At 39.7% G+C, this 22,395-nt stretch overlaps 1 protein-coding gene across 1 annotated transcript in view; it reads right to left on the bottom strand.

Annotated features, from left to right (window-relative positions):
• Window positions 1–16,823, bottom strand: part of LOC102178616 (placental prolactin-related protein 1-like) — a 39,055-nt gene extending 22,232 nt beyond the window's left edge. The window contains exon 1 of the mRNA XM_018063143.1: window positions 16,769–16,823. Coding sequence (XP_017918632.1) covers window positions 16,769–16,823 — 55 coding nt within the window. The remainder of the gene's footprint in view (window positions 1–16,768) is intronic.

Raw genomic sequence — 22,395 nt, forward strand, 5'->3', positions numbered from 1 at the left:
TGCTGTGCAAAGTTGCTCAGTCGTGTTCCACACTTTACAACCCCCTGGAATGATGACCCCTTGGACTGCAGCGCGCCAGGCTCCTCTGTCCATGGGGATTCTCTCAGCAAGAATACTGGAGTGGTTTGACATGCCCTCGTCCAGGGTCCTTCCTGACCAGGAATGGAACCCAGGTCTCCTGTATGCAGGGGGATTCTTTGCTGTCTGATCTTCCAGCTCCTAAAAAATGGGTCTTGACTATACAGAAGATGCCTGATTTGTCTGCCTTTGTCTCCTGCAACAGTGGTTTTTTTTCCAGCTAACATATCAGTCCCGTTTCTATTTACCTGAATGCTATCTAGAATGCAAGTTCTCTAAAAGAAAAAAATCTACACAAAAGGAACTTATATCTGGAATAGCAGTTAAGGTTTTGTTCAGTTGTCATTTTGTCCAAAATACCAGTGGCTGGGTATTTGCTTTTAATTATAATATTTACCTCAGAAAGAACAAATGGCTGGCAATTTCTGCCATGATTGATACGCAATAATTAGTAACTTTAGGGCTGTTGGCGTAACTCTGTAGACCCAAGGGAACTGAATTAAAGGAGTGGGAATTGGTGTTTTTTATATAATTAACTATAATATAGATCAGAATGTGGTCAGTGAGATAAAAATTGTGAGAATAAAATTAGGAAGCCATAAGGAGGAAGATGGTACTTTCATCCGGGAAAAGTAGGTAACAAATCATCAACGAGGTAAATTACTTTGACCTTCCGAGGGAGACTAGGTGTTTTTGTATAAGGTAAGAATATTTGATTTGTAGCCTCGCCTTAAAGTATTTTTATCTGTCATGATCAGAGAGCACAGCTAAGAAACTGAACTCCTCTAGTGAAGTTGAGAATCCTATGGCAAATCGTAGATTCAAGCAACAGATTCAGAGCACTATCTCTAATTCTGTCCAATTCAGCCTTTTAGTCCGTGACTGAATTATCACATTATCTTAGCACAGACTGCAAATCTAGTGGTTTCTATCTAATAAGGTGAAAATTAAAAACAATGCAGCCACAGTTTTGTGAAAGTAAAAATCACAAGTCATGTCCAAATCTTTGTGGCCCCATGGACTATACAGTCCATGGAATTCTCCAGGCCAGAAAACTGGAGTGGGTAGCCTTTTCCTTCTCCAAGGACTCGTCCCAACCCAGGGATCAAACCCAGACCTCCCACATTGCAGGCAGATATTTCACCAGCTGAACCACAAGGGAAGGCCCCACAGTTCTAGTTCTGTAATTATGTCCAAATAACCAGGATATAAGGGTTTGGGTGGGGAGAGAAGTCCTCCATGGCTTTAGTTCACTGTATGCTGTGAGAGCAGCATCAATAATTCATTGGAATTTTACTCTGCACGAATGAAAGTGTTTCATTGAATGAACACATAAGGAAGGCCTGCTGGATGCAAAGAATGGACAGCAGTGAAGAGCACACATGTGGACTTTGGGAATTAGGACTTAAATTTTACTAGAAAAACAGAAAGAGGTAAATTTCAAAGTTAAATGTTGCACCACAATTGGGACACATGTCGAGAGGGAAAAGCACAGAATGCCCTATGTCTACATAACAAGGAGACCTGAGCTGTGTCAGAGTCAGGAACGGCTGCTTTAGGGAAGTGGTTTTTGCTGAGATCTGAAAGATGTCAGGGAAGTCATGAGGTAAAAGAGAGAGGGTCTTCCAGGGAGAAGGAATGGCATTTATGAAGAGTTAGCCATATGTGAGAATATAGAGTGAGAAGATCAGACATGCCACGATAGAACCTTCAAGGAATTCAATTTACCTGGTAAAACTTATGCTAACTGGACAGTGAATACAAGGCGGAATATGATCAGATCTGTGAAAGAGATAAGAATCAAGTTTTACAGCGCATAGGAGATATTTCCATTTGCCTGATAATTCGGTAAAGATTCACTTAAACCCAGGAATCCTGGTTTCTATTGCTACTTTTGCATCGAGTTTTATAAGTTTTGATAAGTGACTTAATCATTCTTGATTTCCTTATATATCCTTAGTATGAGAGGATTTTCTAGATAATTTCCAGGGTTTCTTCCTTTTCTGAATCTCCAGTGAATCCCATTGGTTATTATCGGGAATTAAAAAAAAAACCTTTTACAGTCTAAGAGCAATGACTTAAATATCTATAATATGATATAAAAAGTATTGAAATTCTTGTTTTTTTTTCTTTTTTCAGTTTTTTAAAATATGATTTCCAGATAAAATGGCAAGATATTTAAAGTATACCCTATAATTTAAATAGGTGTAAATTATTAATGGATTTCCTCATTGATTTAATTAACATATCTATTAATATCACCACACATATTTACCGTTCAAGATCTTTTTGGTGAGAACCTTTAAGTTTAACTCTCTTACATGTGTGCTAACTGACTTCAATCATGTCCAGCTCTTTGTGACCCCATGGACTATATCTAGCCTGCCAGGCTCCTCTGTCCATGGGGATTCTCCAGGAAAGAATACTAGAGTGGGTGGCCATGCCCTCCTCCAGGGGATCTTCCTGACCCAGGGATTCAACCCATGTCTCTTATGCATCCTGCACTGGCAGGAGGGGTCTTTACCACTAACACCACCTGGGAAGCCCCACAAATGTCAATAACACATTACAAACCATAGTCACCACACATTAGATCCTGAGACTTTATTCATCATCTTATAGCTTAAAGTTTGTACACTTTAACCAAAGTCATTCTTAAATCACTGATTTCTCAGCACTTATTTTTACATGACCTGTGATATGTTCTTGTATTTATGGTTTTGGAGTCAGGAGAAAAGATGTCCCCTTCCTTTTGTAAGCAGTTTAGCATTAGATCTTTGAGGGACCATCTTTTTTTTTAATTTTTTATTTATTTTTTATTTTTTATTTTAAATTTTTATTTATTTTTTAAATTTTAAAATCTTTAATTTTTACATGCGTTCCCAAACATGAACCCCCCTCCCACCTCCCTCCCCACAACATCCCTCTGGGTCATCCCCGTGCACCAGCTCCAAGCATGCTGTATCCTGCATCAGACATAGACTGGCAATTCAATTCTTACATGATAGTATACATGTTAGAATGTCATTCTCCCAAATCATCCCACCCTCTCCCTCCCTCTGAGTCCAAAAGTCCATTATACACATCTGTTATCTAGCAGCTCCATAGCCACCCCTATCATTGTCAGAAATCAAGAGGATTTACACAGGTAAGGAAAATAAAGAAAAGTGGCTCCCCTGGTGGCTCAGATGGTAGAGAATCTGCCTGCAATGTGGGAGACCTGGGTTGCACACCTGGGGCAGGGAAGATCCATGCAGAAGGGAATGGTTACCCACTCTAGCACTTTTGTCTCAAGAAGCCTTTGGACAGAAAAGCCTTGTAGGCTACAGTCCCTGGGGATCACAAAATGTCAGACATGCCTGAGCGACTAACATACAAGGAACTTTAAGGATTTGGAAGCCGTATCAGAACTAAGGATAGCTTAAAAGGAAAAGCAAAACTCTTTGAGACAGGCAAGAACATGCATGCACGAACACTTATAGGCCAACATAGCAAAGGAAGAGAATGGATATTGCAGTCTCTAAGAGTCTTGTACATAGCTGCAGCTAAAAGCGAGGGCATCTGACCAGAGCTTTGGGCTTCAGTGGAGAACCCTGGCCACTTCCCAGCAAGAAAGGAGTCAGAGGAAAGAATCAATCCACTGATCTCTTTCTCCACTGACTCTCCAATCTCTTTTGTCCACCCCTGGCCAAACTCAAGTAGAAGTCCGATGCAAGGAGTGCTAGAGGGATAAAGCCTTGTTTTCTCAGCCTCCAAAGTTTCATAACATAATAGAAAATGATCAGCAGGGTTCCCAAGGGGCATATAAAGAATATCAAACACACCCACCATTTCTATATAGTAGCTATGTTTTCTTTATCTTATGATTCTAGTTGTGGTTAATTTTGCTAGACATTTAGGTTGCCTGGGTAGGATTAACTTTAATGGGAGAAGTCAGTTTCTGATTTGACCTAGACTAGAGTATTTGTCACTGTATTTCTGGTATCAAAATATTATTACTGGGACCCTGACTGATTGTATCCTTGATTCACTTAAACCCTTTGAAGAGATAGGTAGTGTGACCAGACTTCAGAAGGGACCAGAAACTATCAAGAGATGATTTTATGCATTGTTGAATCCATTTGGTTGATTTGTATGTGTGAGAGTGAAAACTTTTAATTCCAAATTTGTGAGAGAAGTTAGTCTGAAATATCCTTTTTGTACTGCCTTCATCTGATTTTGATATAGATCAATATTGGCCCCATCTCATTAGTTGGGAATGGTTTCCTACTCTTTCATTTTCTTGAAGAGATTATATCAAATTAATCTTAACTTTTAAAATATTTATTAGATATCTCTGGTCAAACTATCTTGGATTGATGATTTCTTTTTCAAAAGTTTTATGTCACAGTTTCAATCTCATTAAAGTTTATAGGAGTATTCAGATGATGTATCTATTTTTGCTTCATGTATTTTGAGGTTATGTTGTTTGGTGTATACATATTTAGGATTACTATGAATTCCTGCTGAATTGAATCTTTTTCACATATGTAAAGTTCTTGTATTACTTTGTAGATATTTTCTTTGCTCTAAAGTCTACTTTATCTATTATTAACATCTGTTTTTATCCTTTTATTTTCCAAATATCCATGTGATTATTGAGTTTCTTGGGCTTTCCTGATGCCTCAGACAGTAAGGAATCCACTTGCCTTTGAAGACCCGGATCAATCCCTGAGTTGGGAAGATCCTCTGGAGGAGGACATGGGAATCTGTATTCTTGCCTGGAGAATTCCATGGACAGAGGAAACTGGTGGGTACAGTCGATAGGGTCCTTAAGAGTCAGGCACAGCCTAGCAGCTAACTCACCACTTGGTGTTCCTTCACATTTGTTCCTTGGGAGGAACAGCCCTACTCAGGCTGCCTTCTGATTTATGTTGGAGTCCAGGAATGCTGGGCCTGGCTTGTCTTTTCTCAGGTGCTGCTGTGTTGCCCTTCCATTCTTCAGGCCTTAAAGTAGCTCACCTTCTTCTTGCCAAATATACAAAGTCTCCTTTAGTGTTCTCTTTGTATTTCCAGAACAAACAAAGGAGTGGGCACAGAGATAAATGTTATCTTGTCTGAAGCAGAAGCCCAAGGTGTGTTTGTAACATAGGGAAGAGATTTCATGGAGGGAAATTGAGGAGGAAAGTGGAAGGGAGTCCACAGCAGGCTGGAGATGAAAGTCGCGGAGTCTCCTTCTTTAGAAGTCATCAGAATCTGAGAAAGTATATTTTCTAGGTTATATATATATTCAGCTCTGAGGGAGTACACTTTCTGTTTCAGCTAACTGTAAGCCTTCTGTATGTTTTCATTAATTTCCTTTATAAATGCATATATATAATGATATCCATATGACATTTTATTTATTCTTCTAGGCCATTTCATTTCAGTTCAGTTCAGTCTCTCAGTCATGTCCTACTCTTTGTGAGCCCATGAACTGCAGCACACCAGGGCTCCCTGTGAATCACCGCCTCTCACAGTCTACCCAAACCCATGTCCATTAATTTGGTGATGTCTTTAACCATCTCATGCTCTGTCATCCCCTTCTCTTGCCCTCAATCTTTCCCAGCATCAGGGTCTTTTCAAATGAGTCAGCTCTTCACATCAGGTGGCCACAGTATTGAAGTTTCAGCTTCAACATCAGTCCTTCCAATGAACACCTAGGACTGATCTCCTTTAGGATGAGCTTGTTGGATCTCCTTGCAATCCAAGGGACTCTCAAGGGTCTTGTCCAACACCACAGTTCAAAAGCATGAATTCTTCGGCACTCAGGTTTCCTCACAGGCTAACTCTCACATCCACACATGACTCCTGAAAAAAACATAGCCTTGGCTAGACGCACCTTCATTGGCCAAGTAATGTCTCTGCTTTTTAATATACTGTCTACATTGGTCATAACTTTCCTTCCAAGAGTATGTGTCTTTTAATTCCATGGCTGCAATCACCATCTGCATGTTTTGGAGCCCCCCAAAATAAAGTCAGCTACTGTTTCCACTGTTTCCCCATCTATTTGCCATGAAGTGATGGGACTGGATGCCATGATCTTAGTTTTCTGAATGTTGAGCTTTAAGCCAATTTTTTCACTAGGCCATTATTTTCAACGGCATTGCTCTGCTTTCATTATGATCCGAGATTTAAACCCTGTAAGAAACAAATCTATTGTACAGTTTGGATTATTTCCCAGTAGATAAATTAATGGAATATCAAAAGGACTAAAAATGATTACTGAATTGAGCTCACAAAATCTTATATATGCATATAAAGAGAGTTATTCACATATAATTGTATTCTTGGCCCCTTGTGGTATTGTGAGAACTTTGATTGAAGCTATATATAAAAGAAATTACTTTATTATGATAGATAAGCAACTGATATAATTATGTGTGTACATTCAGAATCCATTAGTCCAGTGGCCATAAAGATGAGTGTCCTCATCCGTTGCAGAAGAAAATGTTACCATTTCCGTTTATTTTTATCTCACTGTCATTTAATTTATATTTTGTTTATATATTTTAAATGTCATAATATATTAGAATAGCAATGCATATATAAGATTTTTACATAATATAATTAGGTCACCGACAGTGTGTTGAAAAATGGAAAATAATGTGGAGATTAGTTCTCCAGGAAACAAAATATAAAAATTTCCTACATAAAACGTTACTTAATTTTGTGGAGTTTACCAACAATTTTTTATGAAATCAGTTCAACTGAAGAGAGTCAGAATGTTCAGAACATCCATGTTTGCATGAGTTTGCATAGGGCCTCAGAGAAAGAAACATTTTTGAAATTGGGTAGACCAAGAGACCTGCCTGGATGGGGGAAAACTTGAATCTTGAATGCAAGAGAGCATGTTTGCTCCCCTCAGTGTGGTCTAAGTTGTTTTTCTTTAAATCACATCCCTTCTTCACCTTTATTCCCCAATCCCTGTCCTCTCCTTTACTAGTTCTTTTCCTGTATTAGAGGTCACCTCTTAACATACAATGCAATAAACATTCATGTTTATTGCAAAGTATCTGTCTTCCCCCAGCTAGAAGATCAGTTTCATGAGGACAAGTGTCTGTCTGCTTTGTTTAGTGATGTAAAGTAAGCACCTATAAGAGTTTCTGAGTCAAGGAAGAATTAAGTCAATGATCACTTGGTTAAATGACCAATAGCAGAGTACTGGGAAACCCTATAGGTTTCAAAATTTTGTGATTTTCATTAGCTATTGTAAATAAGCTGTTCTACAGTTAATGTTACAAGGTTAAAACACATTTTGGTTTCTTTTACCAGCAGAAAGATAACTACATTTGAAGAAAAGGTTTTAGACCCAACATGATAGCCAAAATGCACATTTGAAAAATCAAATTATACTAGATTATTTGTTTTCTTTATCGAAAATATAATTATATTCCTTTTCAAAAACTTATCCTTACATAGGTGTGTGTATATATATGTTTATATATGTAAATAAAATTCGATCTAGTCAAAGCTATTGTTTTTCCAGCAGTTATGTATGGATGTGAGAGCTGGGCCATAAGGAAACTGAAGCCCAAGGAACTGTTGCTTTTGAACTGTGCTGTTGGAGAAGACTCTTGAGAGTCCCTTGGACTGCAAGGAGAACAAACTGGTCAATACTAAAGGAAATCAGCCCGGAATATTCATTGAAAAGACTGATACTGAAGCTGAAGCTCCAATACTTTGGCCACCTGATGCAAAGAACTGACTCATTGGAAAGACCCTGATGCTGGGAAAGATTGAAGGCAGGAGGAGGAGATGGCAAAGGATGAGATGGTTGGATGGCATCATCGATTTGATGAGCATGAGTTTGAGCAAGCTCAGGAGATGGTGGAGGACACAGGAGCCTGATGTGTTGTAGTCCATGAGGTCTCAAAGAGTGGATATGACTGAGTGACTGAACTTAACTGGAGGTATGCATATGTGTCATGTATATAACATAATGATTATATGATCATCATACATAGATCACATTGACAAATATGCTATTTCAGTTTCAGGTGTCATCATACATAGATAATATGATGCATGATCTTAGTTTTCTGAATGTTGAGCTTTAAGCCAACGTTTTTACCCTCCTCTTTCACGTTCATCAAGAGGCTCTTAGATCCTCTAGAAGCAGAATCGGGGAGGCTTGAAAGGTGGACGAAATGGCTCGAGTGGTGCAATAGAGGACTTCCACGCAGGAGTCACTAGTAACAGGGAGTACTCAAAACTGGGTGTGTTTCTTACATATTAATCAATTTTGCATCTTTTATTTTACACATGGATGTTCCTATTCATTTCCTGTTTTTGTACAGTATAATAGCTGCAATCCTGTGTCTAATGCATTGATTGAACTAAACTTGTCTCCATGGACAATTTATAGATCTGTTATTTATGTTGCTTCAAAGATCTTTAGTCATCCCTTAATTTTGCTCATGCTTCATCAACTGCATAGTATAATTTCTCTGCAATTGCTTACAGTCCTGCACCTTTGCCTGCATGTACAGTTACCATTACCTCTAATAATCTGAAGCCTGGTAACCTACATACTGCCTCATTTGAGCTGGTAAAAAACCCAGGTAAAAGTCTCACATGCATGCGTTGGAGGTGTTTTTTATCTTCAGGGGTATGGAGGGAATTGATATGTCAGTTGTTAGAGGCATTGATATGGTATAGTTTTCCTGGGCATCCTGCTCATCCTAAAAGTGATCAGACAATTAGTTACAGTTGTTCAGCATTCAGTAGATGAACCCATTAATAGAACATTAACAAGTTGATAGATGTATACTTTTTTTATTGGGAGGGAATCACAATATTTGAAAGTCATTCCTTTCCTATCTTTTCTATACATGGTCCTATAAAATTGATTTAACATCTAACTTTTCTAAGTTTAATGTTTTCCCTTCTCTGTTATATTATTATAGGGTTTTTATTATTCTTTAGTGTTTGAACCAAATATAGGACATATGTACCAATATTTGGTGCTTCTCAGGTGATGGTAGTGGTAAAGAACATTCCTGCCAATGCAGGACATATACGAAGACTCAGGTTTGATCCCTAGGTGAGGAGCATCACTGGCAAGAGGGTACAGCAGCATACTCCAGTATTCTTGCCTGGCCAATCCACTGGACACAGGCAGCCTGTTGGGCTACAGTCAGTAGGGTTGCAAAGAGTTGGACACAAATGAAGTGACTTAGAATGCATGCATGCACCTATATTTAACCATTTGATCTCTTGTTTACTGTGCATTAGAGCCAATATATTCCCTCATAAGGTGTTATACAGTTATGACTTTCGCTTATCACTGAATCCAGACACCAAAAAGCTTAGCGTTCGTCCCAGGTAGGCAATGTTGTTTATGGTGGGAAAATGGTATGACAGAAAAATTTGACATAGAGTTATAGGAAATACTAAGCAATGGACTGAGAATAATAGGAGTAGAAAAATCTAGCTAACACACTGATAGAGAAAAACTAGTCTTTAGCAAAAGTTATGAACATTTCAAGAGATTACTTGGAAGATATGGGAAAAAATGGGTAGTCAAAAATGGAGGATGAAACAAAAACTAGTGAGTAAAAAGAACAAAGTGAGTGGAATAGAAACCTTTAGCACCACTTTTTATTAGCTGTCTGCTCTACTGCGTGCTCCTTGATTGACCTAAAAGAATTAACATACAACTTCCAAATACCTTCATCAGAAAGAGAATAATTGTTTCCAATTGTAAACTCCCATTCTACTGTAGCTCTAAAGCTATTCACTGCAAATCTTAAAACAATAACTTTTAGCATAAAAAAACCTGCCAGTATTTGTATCTGTGACCAGGATTCAGCTTTGTTTAACATAGTTCATCCACCCAGTTCACTGCAGAGCAGTTCTCACTTATTGCCTATTTATACTGAGCCTGGAGAAGAAAGCCCAGAGCAACACTGAACGACCAGAAAATCAACATGCTTCGCTTTCCCCAGTTCAGTTCAGTTCAGTTCAGTCACTCAGTCATGTCCTACACTTTGCAACCGCATGAATCACAGCACACCAGGCCTCCCTGTCCATCACCAACACCCGGAGTTTACTCAAACTCACATCCATCAAGTCGGTGATGCCATCCAGCCATCTCATCCTCCGTCATCCCCATGTCCTCCTGCCCCCAATCCCTCCCAGCGTCAGAGTCTTTTCCAATGAGTCAAGTCTTCACATGAGGTGGCCTAAGTTTTGGAGTTTCAGCTTTAGTATCATTCCTTCCAAAGAACCCTCAGGGCTGATCTCCTTTAGAATGGACTGGTTGGATCTCCTTGCAGTCCAAGGGACTCTCAAGAGTCTTCTCCAACACCACAGTTCAAAACCATCAATTCTTCGGTGCTCAGCTTTCTTCACAGTCCAACTCTCACATCCATACATAACTACTGGAAATACCATAGCCTTGACTAGAAGGAACTTGTCGGTAAAGTAATGTCTTTGCTTTTCCATATGCTATCTAGGTTAGTCAAAGCTTTCCTTTCAAGGGATAAGCATCTTTTAATTTCATGGCTGCAGTCACCATCTGCAGTGATTTTGGAGCCCCCCAAAATAAAGTCTGACACTGTTTGCACTGCTCTGCATCTATTTCCCATGAAGTGATGAGACCAGATGCCATGATCTTAATTTTTGGAATGTTAAGCTTTAAGCAACTTTTTCCCTCTCCTCTTTTACCTCAGTGATTTATGTCAGGTAGTATTATGGACTGAATGTGTTTTCTTCAAATTCGTATGTTAAGCCTTAACTGCCAAAGTACTGTGTTTTGAAAAGGGTTCAATTTTTTGGGACCTCATGTTCTTTAGCCCACCAGACTCCTCTGTCCATGGGATTTCTCAGGCAAGAATACTGGAGTGGCTTGCCATTCCCTTCTCCAGGGAACCTTCCAGACCCAGGGATTGAACCCCAGTCTCTCAACTGTGGGCAGATTCTTTACCGTCTGAGCCACCACTGAAGCCCATTAAGGTTAAATGAGCTCTTAGGGTGGAACACTCATCCAATAGGTTTAGTGTCTTCAGGAAGGGAAACACCAGAGAATTCTCTCTGTGTCTCTGTGTCTTTTCCTCTATCTCTTTTCCCAACCCCCCTACCCTGTGTGAGGACACAGGGAGAAGCCAGCCTGGGAAGAAAGAATTCTTACCAGAACCTCACCTTGCTGGCACCCTGATCTGAGACTTTTAGCCCCCAGAATTGTGAGGAAATAAATTTCTATTGATTATTCCACTGAGTCTATTGTATTCTTCGCTGGCATTCTTGGCTGACAAATACAAACTCATGTATTTTGGAAATTTACCAAAACAATGAGGAGGAAATTGAAACAGTTATTGCACTTCTTAGGAATCTTTGTGATTTTGCAAAACGGATCCTTTCTTTGATTTCCACATCTTATGGGCTGACGGCTTCTTTGACCTAGAGACTGTGTTATTTGAAGTTTGGCTGATGCCGCCTTCTTGTTGAAAGCACAGTATAGCTCAGTAACAAAGGCAAAGGTTCCATCTGGGAGCCTAGTGGAATACACAGTCCATGGGGTTACAGTAGTCAGACATGACTTAGGAACTAAAACACCACCACCAAAGTACTTACAAACTCAGGGAACATTATCCAGGAAAGGCCAAAAATATCATGGATGAGCCTGGTGGCATTGAGAAACAGATCTCTAAGGGATGTAAGGGGGATGTCAAACATGTTAGGAAAACAGGATGGGCATGCGTTGCCCTGGTACAGGAGCAGATTTGACATGACTAGCAGCAGCAGTAGGCAGGACCCTGTTTAAATAAAAACATGAGCCATTCTGAGATGATCTAGTTACTTGAGGTTATCAAATCCATCCTGTGGAGGCAAGCCTTTTCTTTCCCTGTTGCTCTGAGTAGGAGTTGGTGCTGTAGTAGCTCGGGTGGGGAAGAAGGAGCGCCTTCTGTGTAAATTTAGATGGATGATGATATTTGCACAGAATGTGAAGAAGTAGATTACTCTCTGCGTTTTCTCTATTTCTCCCAGAACTACTTCTGTGCTCTGCAAAGATTTGGAACTAAATTCTGGGCCAGAGTGTTTAGGCTTTTTTTTTTTTTTTTTTTTTTTTAAGACAATTTAGTGCTGGGACTCTGCAGACTCTGACAGGGAGGCCCTCAAGGAGTTTGTAATTTTTTCACTCTACATTGACTAATGCTTGAATTTTAGACACTGAAATGACAAGAAAAGTCCAGTTGATCTGTGTGGTTTACCATCACGCTGAGGTAAGAGTAAACACATGACTGACTGATTGCTACTGTTGAGTACAAAGAGAATACTAAGAGAAAAAGGATACTGTACCTTGGATCTGCTCACTCACATTAATAACTCCATGCATGTCTTTTATACTTTCCCCAAAGCTTCAGAACCTCTTAAAATTTGTGTTTCACAGTAACCCTGTGAGATAGCCTTAATCTTCACTATGATCATCAAGTTATGTCAATGAAGATGCAATGACTTGGAGAGGGCAAGTAATTTTCCCCTAGGTCCCATTATTAGCCAATGCAGATGACTGGGCACCATAACACTCATCTGTTCACTTCCTGATGTCATATCACACATGTCAGTGGGCCTTCGGTCTGCATGTGTGTAGCCAGGACCACAGCTGAAGCTGTGATGACTGTGCTGAAAGAGAAAAATATTTTGTCTTTGACTGCAAAATTGCAGTGACCCTAGAGCATTGGTTTTATCCACTTGTTCTGTTCTGTCTATAATACTCACTGTTAAAGTCTTTGACAATTATCAGTATGGGGGCTTGGTTTTGCTGACTATTCTTTTTCTAGGCACTTTGACAGCTCTTCTACTTTAATGAATCTTTAATCTTCTTGTTACATTTGTTTCTTCAAGAAAATAACAAATAAATCTCCAAATGATAATATAAGAATATTACCTGGTCAGCACCAATACAACATCATTGGATCAGCTCCAATACTACATCATTGGATCTGTGAACAAGGCCGCTCTTTTCCTGACTTTGACTTTTTAGGGACCAAATTTACCTGTCTGGTCCAGAGTACCTCCTGGAAACCCATGGAGCTTAGTTTTTGAATCATCTCCAAACATCACCTCTTTGATATTAGAACTATACCTTCATGCTTCCATGATGTATTATATTTCAGAAATTATTCCTGGCCCTACTTTGGCCAACAGAAGCATAAAATCATTGACTTTTGCAAGCATGATTTTAATATTACTTTTCGTGTCCATTCTTTGTAGGTAACAGAATTTAAGACTGAAGTGAGCAAGAATTGAGTTTGGACAAGAGAACTTACAAAATAGAGATTTCATCCTCCTGAATGAGACCTGAACATGAGTCTTCTTCCAATTTACCAGAAGAGCAGTAATGTAATTAAGGATAACATATCAGCATTTAATACTGATTTACTACAGCATTTACATTTTCTCTGCTCTTAGTTAGTTTAAAGGGGCGTGGTATCGAAGAATAAAATGGTTATTTAAAATTAGATGATGGAAATAGTCTTTCTAACACCATACACAAAAATAAACTCACAATGGATTAAAGATCTAAACATAAGACCAGAAACGATAAAACTCCTAGAGGAGAACATAGGCAAAACACTCTCCGACATAAATCACAGCAGGATCCTCTATGACCCACCTCCCAGAATATTGGAAACAAAAGCAAAAATGAACAAATGGGAGCTAATCAAAATTAAAAGCTTCTGCACAACAAAGGAAACTATAAGCAAGGTGAAAAGACAGCCTTCAGAATGGGTGAAAATAATAGCAAATGAAGTAACTGACAAAGAATTAATCTCAAAAATATACAAGCATCTCCTGGAGCTCAATTCCAGAAAAATAAACCACCCAATCAAAAAATGGGCCAAAGAACTAAGCTGACATTTCTCCAAAGAAGACATACAGATGGCTAACAAACACACGAAAAGATGATCAACGTTACTCATTATGAGAGAAATGCAAATCAAAACCACAATTAAGTACCATTTCACTCCAGTCAGAATGGCTGCTATCCAAAAGTCTACAAGCAGTAAATGTTGGAGAGCCTGTGGAGAAAAGGGAACCCTCTTACACCGCTGGTGGGAATGAAAACTAGTATAGCCACTATGGAGAACAGTGTGGAGACTCCTTAAAAAACTGGAAATAGAACTGTCATATGACCCCACAATCCCACTGCTGGGCATACACACCAAGGAAACCAGGCTTGCAAGAGACACTTTTACCCCAATGTAAAAGTGTTGCAGCACTGTTTATCACAGCCAGGACATGGAAGCACCCTAGATGTCCATCAGCAGACGAACGGATAAGTAAGCCGTGGTACATATACACAATGGAGTATTACTCAGCCATTAAAAAGAATACATTTGAATCAGTTCTAATGAGGTGGATGAAACTGGAGCCTATTATACAGAGTGAAGTATGCCAAAAAGAAAAACACCAATACAGTATACTAACGCATATATATGGAATTTAGAAAGATGTTAACTATAACCCTGTATGTGAGACAGCAAAAGAGACACAGATGCATAGAACAGCCTTTTGGACTCTGTGGGAAAGGGTGAGGGTGTGATGATTTGGAAGAATGGCATTGAAACATATATAATATCATATGCGAAATGGATTGCTAGTCCAGGTTGGATGCATGATACAGGACGCTTGGGGCTGGTGCACTGGGATGACCTAGAGGGATGGGATGGGGAGGGAGGTGGGAGAGGAGTTCAGGATGGGGAGCACGTGTACACCCGTGATGGATTCATGTTGATGTATGGCAAAACCAATATAGTATTGTAAAGGAATTAGCCTCTAATTAAAATAAATAAATATATATTAAAAAATAAAAAATAGATAAGTTGATACAGCCAAAAAAAAAGGATGCAGGAAGGAAATGGTGACTCTATTAAGTGGTAAATATTAATAAATAGATACATATAAACAACAAAAAAAGAAGATGTGGTACATATATACAGCAAAATATTACTCAGTCATTGAAAAGAATGATATACTGCCATTTGAATCAACAGATTGTTCCATATGCTAGGTACATAGATGGACCTAGAGAGTCATGCTGAGTAGATTAAGTCAGACAGAGAAGGAGAAATATCATACAATATTCCTTACAGGTGGTATCTAAAAAGAAATGATACAAATGAAATTACTTACAAAGCAGAAGGAGGCTCACAGACTGAAAAAACGAACTTATGGTTGCTGGGGGGAAGGTAGTTCAGTTCAGTTCAGTTCAGTTGCTCAGTTGTGTCCAACTCTTTGTGACCCCATGAATTGCAGCATGCCAGGCCTCCCTGTCCATCACCAACTCCTGGAGTTCACTCAAACTCATGTCCGTCAAGTTGGAGATGCCATCCAGCCATTAGAAGAGAACTGTTATGTGATCCCTTATCCCACTCTAGATATATAGTCAAAGGAAATGAAATCATTGCGTCAAAAAGAGATCTGTATTCCCATGTTCATTGCAGCATTATTCACAGTAGACTTGGTATAGGCACAACCTGAGTATCTTTCAACAGGTGAATGGATTAAAACAATGTCATTGACATATATAGGTAAATATTATTTAGCCATTAGAAAAAGAAAGAATCTTCACATTTGTGGCAACATGGATGAAACTGGAGGCCATCATGCTAAGTGGACTAAGTCAAAGACAAATACCATATGATCTCAATTATAAGGAATCTCCAAAAAAGAAAAAAAGATGGAACTCATAGTAGAAAATGATTGCCAAAGACTGGAGGGTAAGGGAAATAGGGAGAGAATTCTAAAGGTTACAAATTTCATATATAAAAAATTAATAAGATCTGAAGATCTAAATTTGAGCTTCTTGATCTAATCTAATCTCTAATCTCTAATCATGAGTTTGAGCAAGCTCTGGGAGTTGGTTATGGATAGGGAAACGTGTTGCTGCAGTCCACAGGGTCACAAAGAGTCGGAAATGAATGAGCAACAGAACTGAACTGAGAATCTGACGTACAGAATGGTTACCTTACCTAATAAGATTGTGTTGTATTTTTGAAATTGTCTGAGAGACTGGACATCATCATGCGGCATCACCAACTTGATGGACATGAGTTTGACTAAGCTCTGGGAGTCTGGGATGTACAGGGAAGCTTGGCATACTGCAGTCCATGCAGTCTTTAATAGTCAGCCATGAATGGATGACTGACTCAACTGAAGAGAGTGGAACTTACCTGTGTTCTCTTCAAAAAGCAAAAGTTCAACATGTGTGGTGATGACAGTGTTACTTAATAGAAAGGGAAACTCGTTCCTAATACATGCACAAATGGGGATGGACAAGATGACAGAGCAGTGGGTGGAAGTGGGGTTCACCTCTCTCCATGGATATTCAGGAATGTCTAGAGATGCAGCAGTTCCCACAGAAGACCAGGTGAGCACTGGAGGGACTCCCTGAGAACTGAGAAGGAATATCCGGATCCATACAGAACTCAGCAGGGTAAAGGAAAGAACAGACAAGGAGGAAGGGGAAAGGAGGAGGAGAGCAAGGGGACCAGACTGCACCTGGGGGTGAGGAAGCTGAAGCGCAGGGGAGAGATCCCCGCATCCATGGCCGTCCACAGTGACTGGGATGCATTTGAAGTGGTTGGGGAGTGAACTCACTAATCTGTGACAGTCTGAATGGAGTGAGAACCACGTAGACAAGCCATGCTGCAGCCTTTCATACCTCGGACAGGGTTGGAAGTCCACTGGTGTCCATTGAAGCTGGGAGCTGGAGCCATGGGGATTGTGGAATGATCCCATGGTGAGGACCTCTGTTGACCACGGGGAGTCAGCCTGATGGGATGGGATGGAGGAAATCTGCTCCATGAAATGCTTCTTAAGGAAAGCCAGGAGGCCATTAAAGGGGGTTCAACTGCCTGTGGAGTAGAGCTATCTCTTTCTCTATGCTGGTACCTGTAGGGTGAGCAATAGAGAAAGCCTTCAGTGAGGGTGGTCCTTGAGTGCCTGATGCACTAAGCAATGGAGAATTCTGAATGTCTATATACCCGACCCTATCCTATTCTCTGTCTAAATTTTGGATTTTAGCATTGTAATATTTTTATGAACTTAAATTTCTTCTAGTAGTTTCTGGTTTACAAATTAAGCTAATTCCTCACATCTGACTCCTTCTTGGTGTTTCAGGAAACTTTCAGAACCGTCCTTCCTCTCAAGGCCATACTGACCTTTACTTTACTGCCAATGTTGACTTCCCATACTTAGACTTCTTGCCTAATATATTCTTTCTTTCTCTACTCACTGTAAATTTACCAGTAGATGTCCCTATTGGTATTAGTACTTATGATAAATTATTAGGCTGATGCGATAGAGAATCTAAAGGATTAGAGTTACAGCAATAATAAGAACTTCACCTCAAGTTATAATCCATTCAGTTCAGTTCAGTCACTCAGTCGTGTCTGACTATTTGCGACCTCATGAATCGCAGCACGCCAGGCCTCCCTGTCCATCACCATCTCCCGGAGTTCACTCAGACTGATGTTCATTGAGTCCGTGATGCCATCCAGCCATCTCATCCTCGGTCGTCCCCTTCTCCTCCTGCCCCCAATCCTTCCCAGCATCAGAGTCTTTTCCAATGAGTCAACTCTTCACATGAGGTGGCCAAAGTACTGGAGCTTCAGCTTTAGCATCATTCCTTCCAAAGAAATCCCAGGGCTGATCTCCTTCAGAATGGACTGGTTGGATCTCCTTGCAGTCCAAGGACTCTCAAGAGTCTTCTCCAACACCACAGTTCAAAAGCATCAATTCTTTGGTGCTCAGCCTTCTTCACAGTCCACTCTCACATCCATCTATGACCACAGGAAAAACCATAACCTTGACTAGACAGACCTTAGTCAGCAAAGTAATGTCTTTGCTTTTGATGCTCCCATTTAAAACTAATTTTCTATCTATATATTATTGAGGTCTCCTAACTCATTTTCCTTACTAGGTGGCTCAATTTTGAAATGAAATATAGAAAACAATGGAATGGTAAGCTCTGGAAATTACTTTCCTTTTGATATGCATCATTAGTAAGGATGCAAATATTAGTTTTTTTTTCCCCAGTGGGGCTAATCTTAGTACACATTATAGCTCACTGTGGGGTGATTGCTATTGATTGAAGAATGTACACATTGAACTGTAATTGTCAAACGAGTGGAGATGAAGAAAGTAATGCCAGGAATGCACAGGCTTTTGTTGTTCTAGAAGGAAAACCTTGCTGAGTCTCTCATCTACAGTCTAAACTTCAGATTTATTGAAACTCTTACTTTAATTATGCTCCATTAAATTTTTTGATTGTTTGGGTTTTTTGCCCTTGAGTTGCATGTCTCATGTATTTTTGGATGTTAAGCCCATACCAAATATATGATTTGGAAATATCTTCTGTCAATCTGTAAGTTGCCATTTGATTTCGCTGATGTTCCTTTGTTTGGAGTTTGATGTGGTCCCACTGGTTTGTTTTTGCAGTTGTTGCCTTTGCTTTTGGTGTGAAACCAAAAAACAATTGTAAAGCCTGATGGCAAGAAGACTATCTCAATGTCTTCTTCTAAGAGTTTAATCGCTTAAAGTCTTATGTTCAAAACTTTATTCCATTTTTATTTTATTTTTGTGCATGGCAAAGACAGGGGCACAGTTCCATTTTTTCATAGGACTCTCCAGTTTCCCCAGTGCCATTTTTGACAAACTTGTCCTTTCCCCACTGGACAGTCTTAGCTTCTTTTTCATAAGCTAACCGACATTATATGGGTGTTCATTTTTTTTCTGGCTTTGCCGTTCTGCTCTGTGGATCTATGTGTTTATTTTTGTGCCAGAAACAAATCATTCTGTCTTAATTACTATAGCTTTCTAATAAAATTTGAAATCAGCAACCCTAGTCTCGAAATTTGTTCTTTTTCCCCAAGATCACTTTTATCTTTGGTGTTTTGTGATTTAATACAGCAGAATAGACCAAGAAGAGATGGGAAAAGTACACAGAAGAACTATACCAAAAAATATCTTAATGACCCAGATAATCATAATGGTGTAGTTTCTCACGTAGAGCCAGAAACTCTGGAATGTGAACTCCAGTGGGTTTAAAAAGCATGCTGCCAACCAAGCAAGTGGACGTGATAGAATTCCAGCAAAGCTATGAAAATCTTGAAAGACGATGCTATATAAGTGCTCCACTCAATATGTCAGAAAATTTCGAAAAGCCAGCAGTGACAACACGACCGGAAAATGTCAATGCTCATCCCAGTTCCCAAGAAAGACAGTATTAAAGAATGTTCAAGCTACTGAACCGCTGCAGTCATCTCCAGTTCTAGTAAGGTTATGATCAAAATCTTCCTGGCTAGGCTCCAGCATTATGCGAACCTAGAACTTCCAGATGTTCATCCTGGCTTTAGGAAAGGCAGAGGAACCAGAGATCAAATTGGCAGCATCTGGTGGAACATAAGGGAAAGCAAGGGAATTCCAGAAAAACACCTGCTTCATTGATCTCGCCAAACTGTGGATGAAACTGGAGCCTATTATACAGAGTGAAGTAAGCCAGAAAGAAAAACACCAATACAGTATACTAACAACAAAGTGGAAAATTCTTAAGGAGATGGGCATACCAGACCAACGTTACTTGTCTTCTGAGAAACCTGTATGCAGTTCAAAAAGCAACAAGTTAGAACCAGACAAAGAAGAATAAACTGGTTCAAAATTGGTGAAGGAGTCTGTCAAGGCTGAATATTGTCACCCTGCTGACTTAACTTATATGCAGAGCATGTCATGCAAAATGCTGGACTGGATGAGTCCTAAAGGCTGGAAGCAAGATTGCTGGGAGAAATATCAACAACCTCAGATACGTGAATGATACCGCTCTAATGGCAGAAAGCGAAGGGGAACTAAACAGCCTCCGATGAAGGTGAAAGAGGAGAGTGAAACAGCTGGCTTAAAACTCAATATCAAAAAAGCTAAGATCATGGCATGTGATCCCGTCACTGACATGGCAAATAGAAGGGGAAAAGGTGGAATCAGTGACAGATAACCTCTTCTTGGGCTCTAAAATCACTGTGGATGGTGACTGCAGACATGAAATTACAAGACAATTGCTTCTTGGCAGGTAAGTCACGACAAACCTAGACAGTGTGTTAAAAGCAAAAACATCACTTTGCCAACAGAGGTCTGGATAGTCAAGGCTATCCTCATTCCAGTAGTCATGTACGCATGTAAGAGCTGGACAGACAGTAAAGAAGGCAGAGTGCTGTAGAACTGATGTTTTCAAACTGTGGTGCTGTAGAAGACTCTTGAGAGTCCCTTAGGCACCAAGGAGATCAAACCAGTCAACCTTAAAGGAAATCAACCCCATATACACTTTGGAAGGACTGATGCTGAAGCTGAAGCTCCAATACATTGGCCACCTAATGTGAATAGCTGACTCATTGGAAAAGACCCTGATGCTGGGAAAGATTGAACGTAGAAGATAAAGAGGGTGACAGAGGATGAGTTGGTTGGATGGCATCACCGATTCAAAGGGCATGAACTTGGGCAAATTCTAGGAGATGGTAAGGAACAGGGAAGACGGGCATGGTGCAGTCTATGCAGTCAGTAAGAGTCAGACGTGACCTGACAACTGAACAACAACAAGAGTTTTATACGAGTTGTAGAATTTTTTTTTTTCTGTTTTGTGAAACATGCCTTGGAATTTTGAAAGAGACTGCATGTTTGGAGAAGGCAGTGGCACTCCAATCCAGTACTCTTGCCTGGAAAACCCCATGGACGGAGGAGCCTGGTAGGCTGCAATCCATGAGGCCGGGAAGAGTCAGACATGACTGAGCGACTTCACTTTCACTTTTCACTTTCCTGCATTGGAGAAGGAAATGGCAACTCACTCCAGTGTTCTTGCCTGGAGAGTCCCAGGGACGGCAGAGCCTGTTGGGCTGCCGTCTATGGGGTCTTACAGAGTCGGACACGACTGAAGCGACTTAGCAGCAGTAGCAGTAACAGCACTGAATATGTAGATAGCTGTGGCTAGTATGGATGTATTAACAATATTAATTCTTCCAGTCAATAAATTTGAAATATGTTCCATTTGTGTGTTTGAAACATTACCTTCATGAGTGTCTTGAATGTTTTCATACATAGATCTTTCATCAACTTGCTTAAATTTGTTTCTAAGTATATTATTTTTTTGATGCAATGGTAAATGGGATTATTTGTATTTCTATAATGTGTTTTGGTGTATGGATAGGTAACTGAGTTTTATATATTCAAATACTGTATACAAAATGCATGCTATTTTTTTACAGAATAGACAATTTTTCCCACAAATAAGACAATTTTTTATCTGGGAGCTTTTTAACTTTATCTTTCAAAACTGTGCAATCCCCAAGGTATATACCAGGAGAAATCTATAATTCCTTAGTCCTTGGCTTCGTATCAGCACCACAGAGCATTCAGTATGCATGAGGCTTTGGGTTACCTTAGCCAAGAGAGTCTCCTCATTGGGTGCCATGGTCTAATACTTGTGTTCTCCCAAATTCATATGTTGAAAACCTAATCCCCAAAGTAACGATTTTAGATGGTGGGACCATTTGAAAATAATTAGGTCATGAGTTCAGAACCCGCATGAGGGCAGAGCCCACATGAATGGGATTAGGGCCCTTGTGAAAGAGGCCTGAAATACTTGCTCATCCCTTCTATTTAGGGATATATCCAGAAGAGGTCCTCACTCACTCAACCATGCTGGGATCCTGATCTTGAACTTCGAGCCTTAGAACTGTGATAAATAACATGGTTTATAAACCACCCAGCCTCTGGCATTTTATAATAGCAGCCCACATGCACTAAAACTCTGGACATGATTAAGTGGGAAAAAAAAAAAAAAAGTCAATCTTGTTTTCCCTTCCTAGATCATGAATGTGGAACAAGTAACATAGATAATCAATTCCAGTCGCACGTGATAACATACTGCATAGAACTGTAAATTTCTTTCAAATTATAGTTCTTTGACATGCTCATATAGGAAGATATTTTCTTAGACGTAATTACATTTTAAACCAACAAATTTTGGATTTTATAGAATCAGTTGAGGGTGTTAAGAGCAAAGATAGAGGTTTCCCAAAGTAAGAGCAATTCAGCGTGAAGATGGCACCATTACAGGTACCCCAATCTACAGCCCGTTGTCCTAAATATGAAGCAACTGGCCCCAAAGGCCTGTCACTGAGCTCTCAACAGAATCCTCACAGAACTGCTCTTTGACTTAGAAAACTTATCTTCACTTCTCTAGGCCTTGGTTTTCTCAACTAAACAAGGAAATTATTTTTACATTTCCAAAGAGTATGCAAATCT

Source organism: Capra hircus, chromosome 18, assembly GCF_001704415.2.
Source record: "Capra hircus breed San Clemente chromosome 18, ASM170441v1, whole genome shotgun sequence".
Classification (NCBI taxonomy): Eukaryota; Metazoa; Chordata; class Mammalia; order Artiodactyla; family Bovidae; genus Capra; species Capra hircus.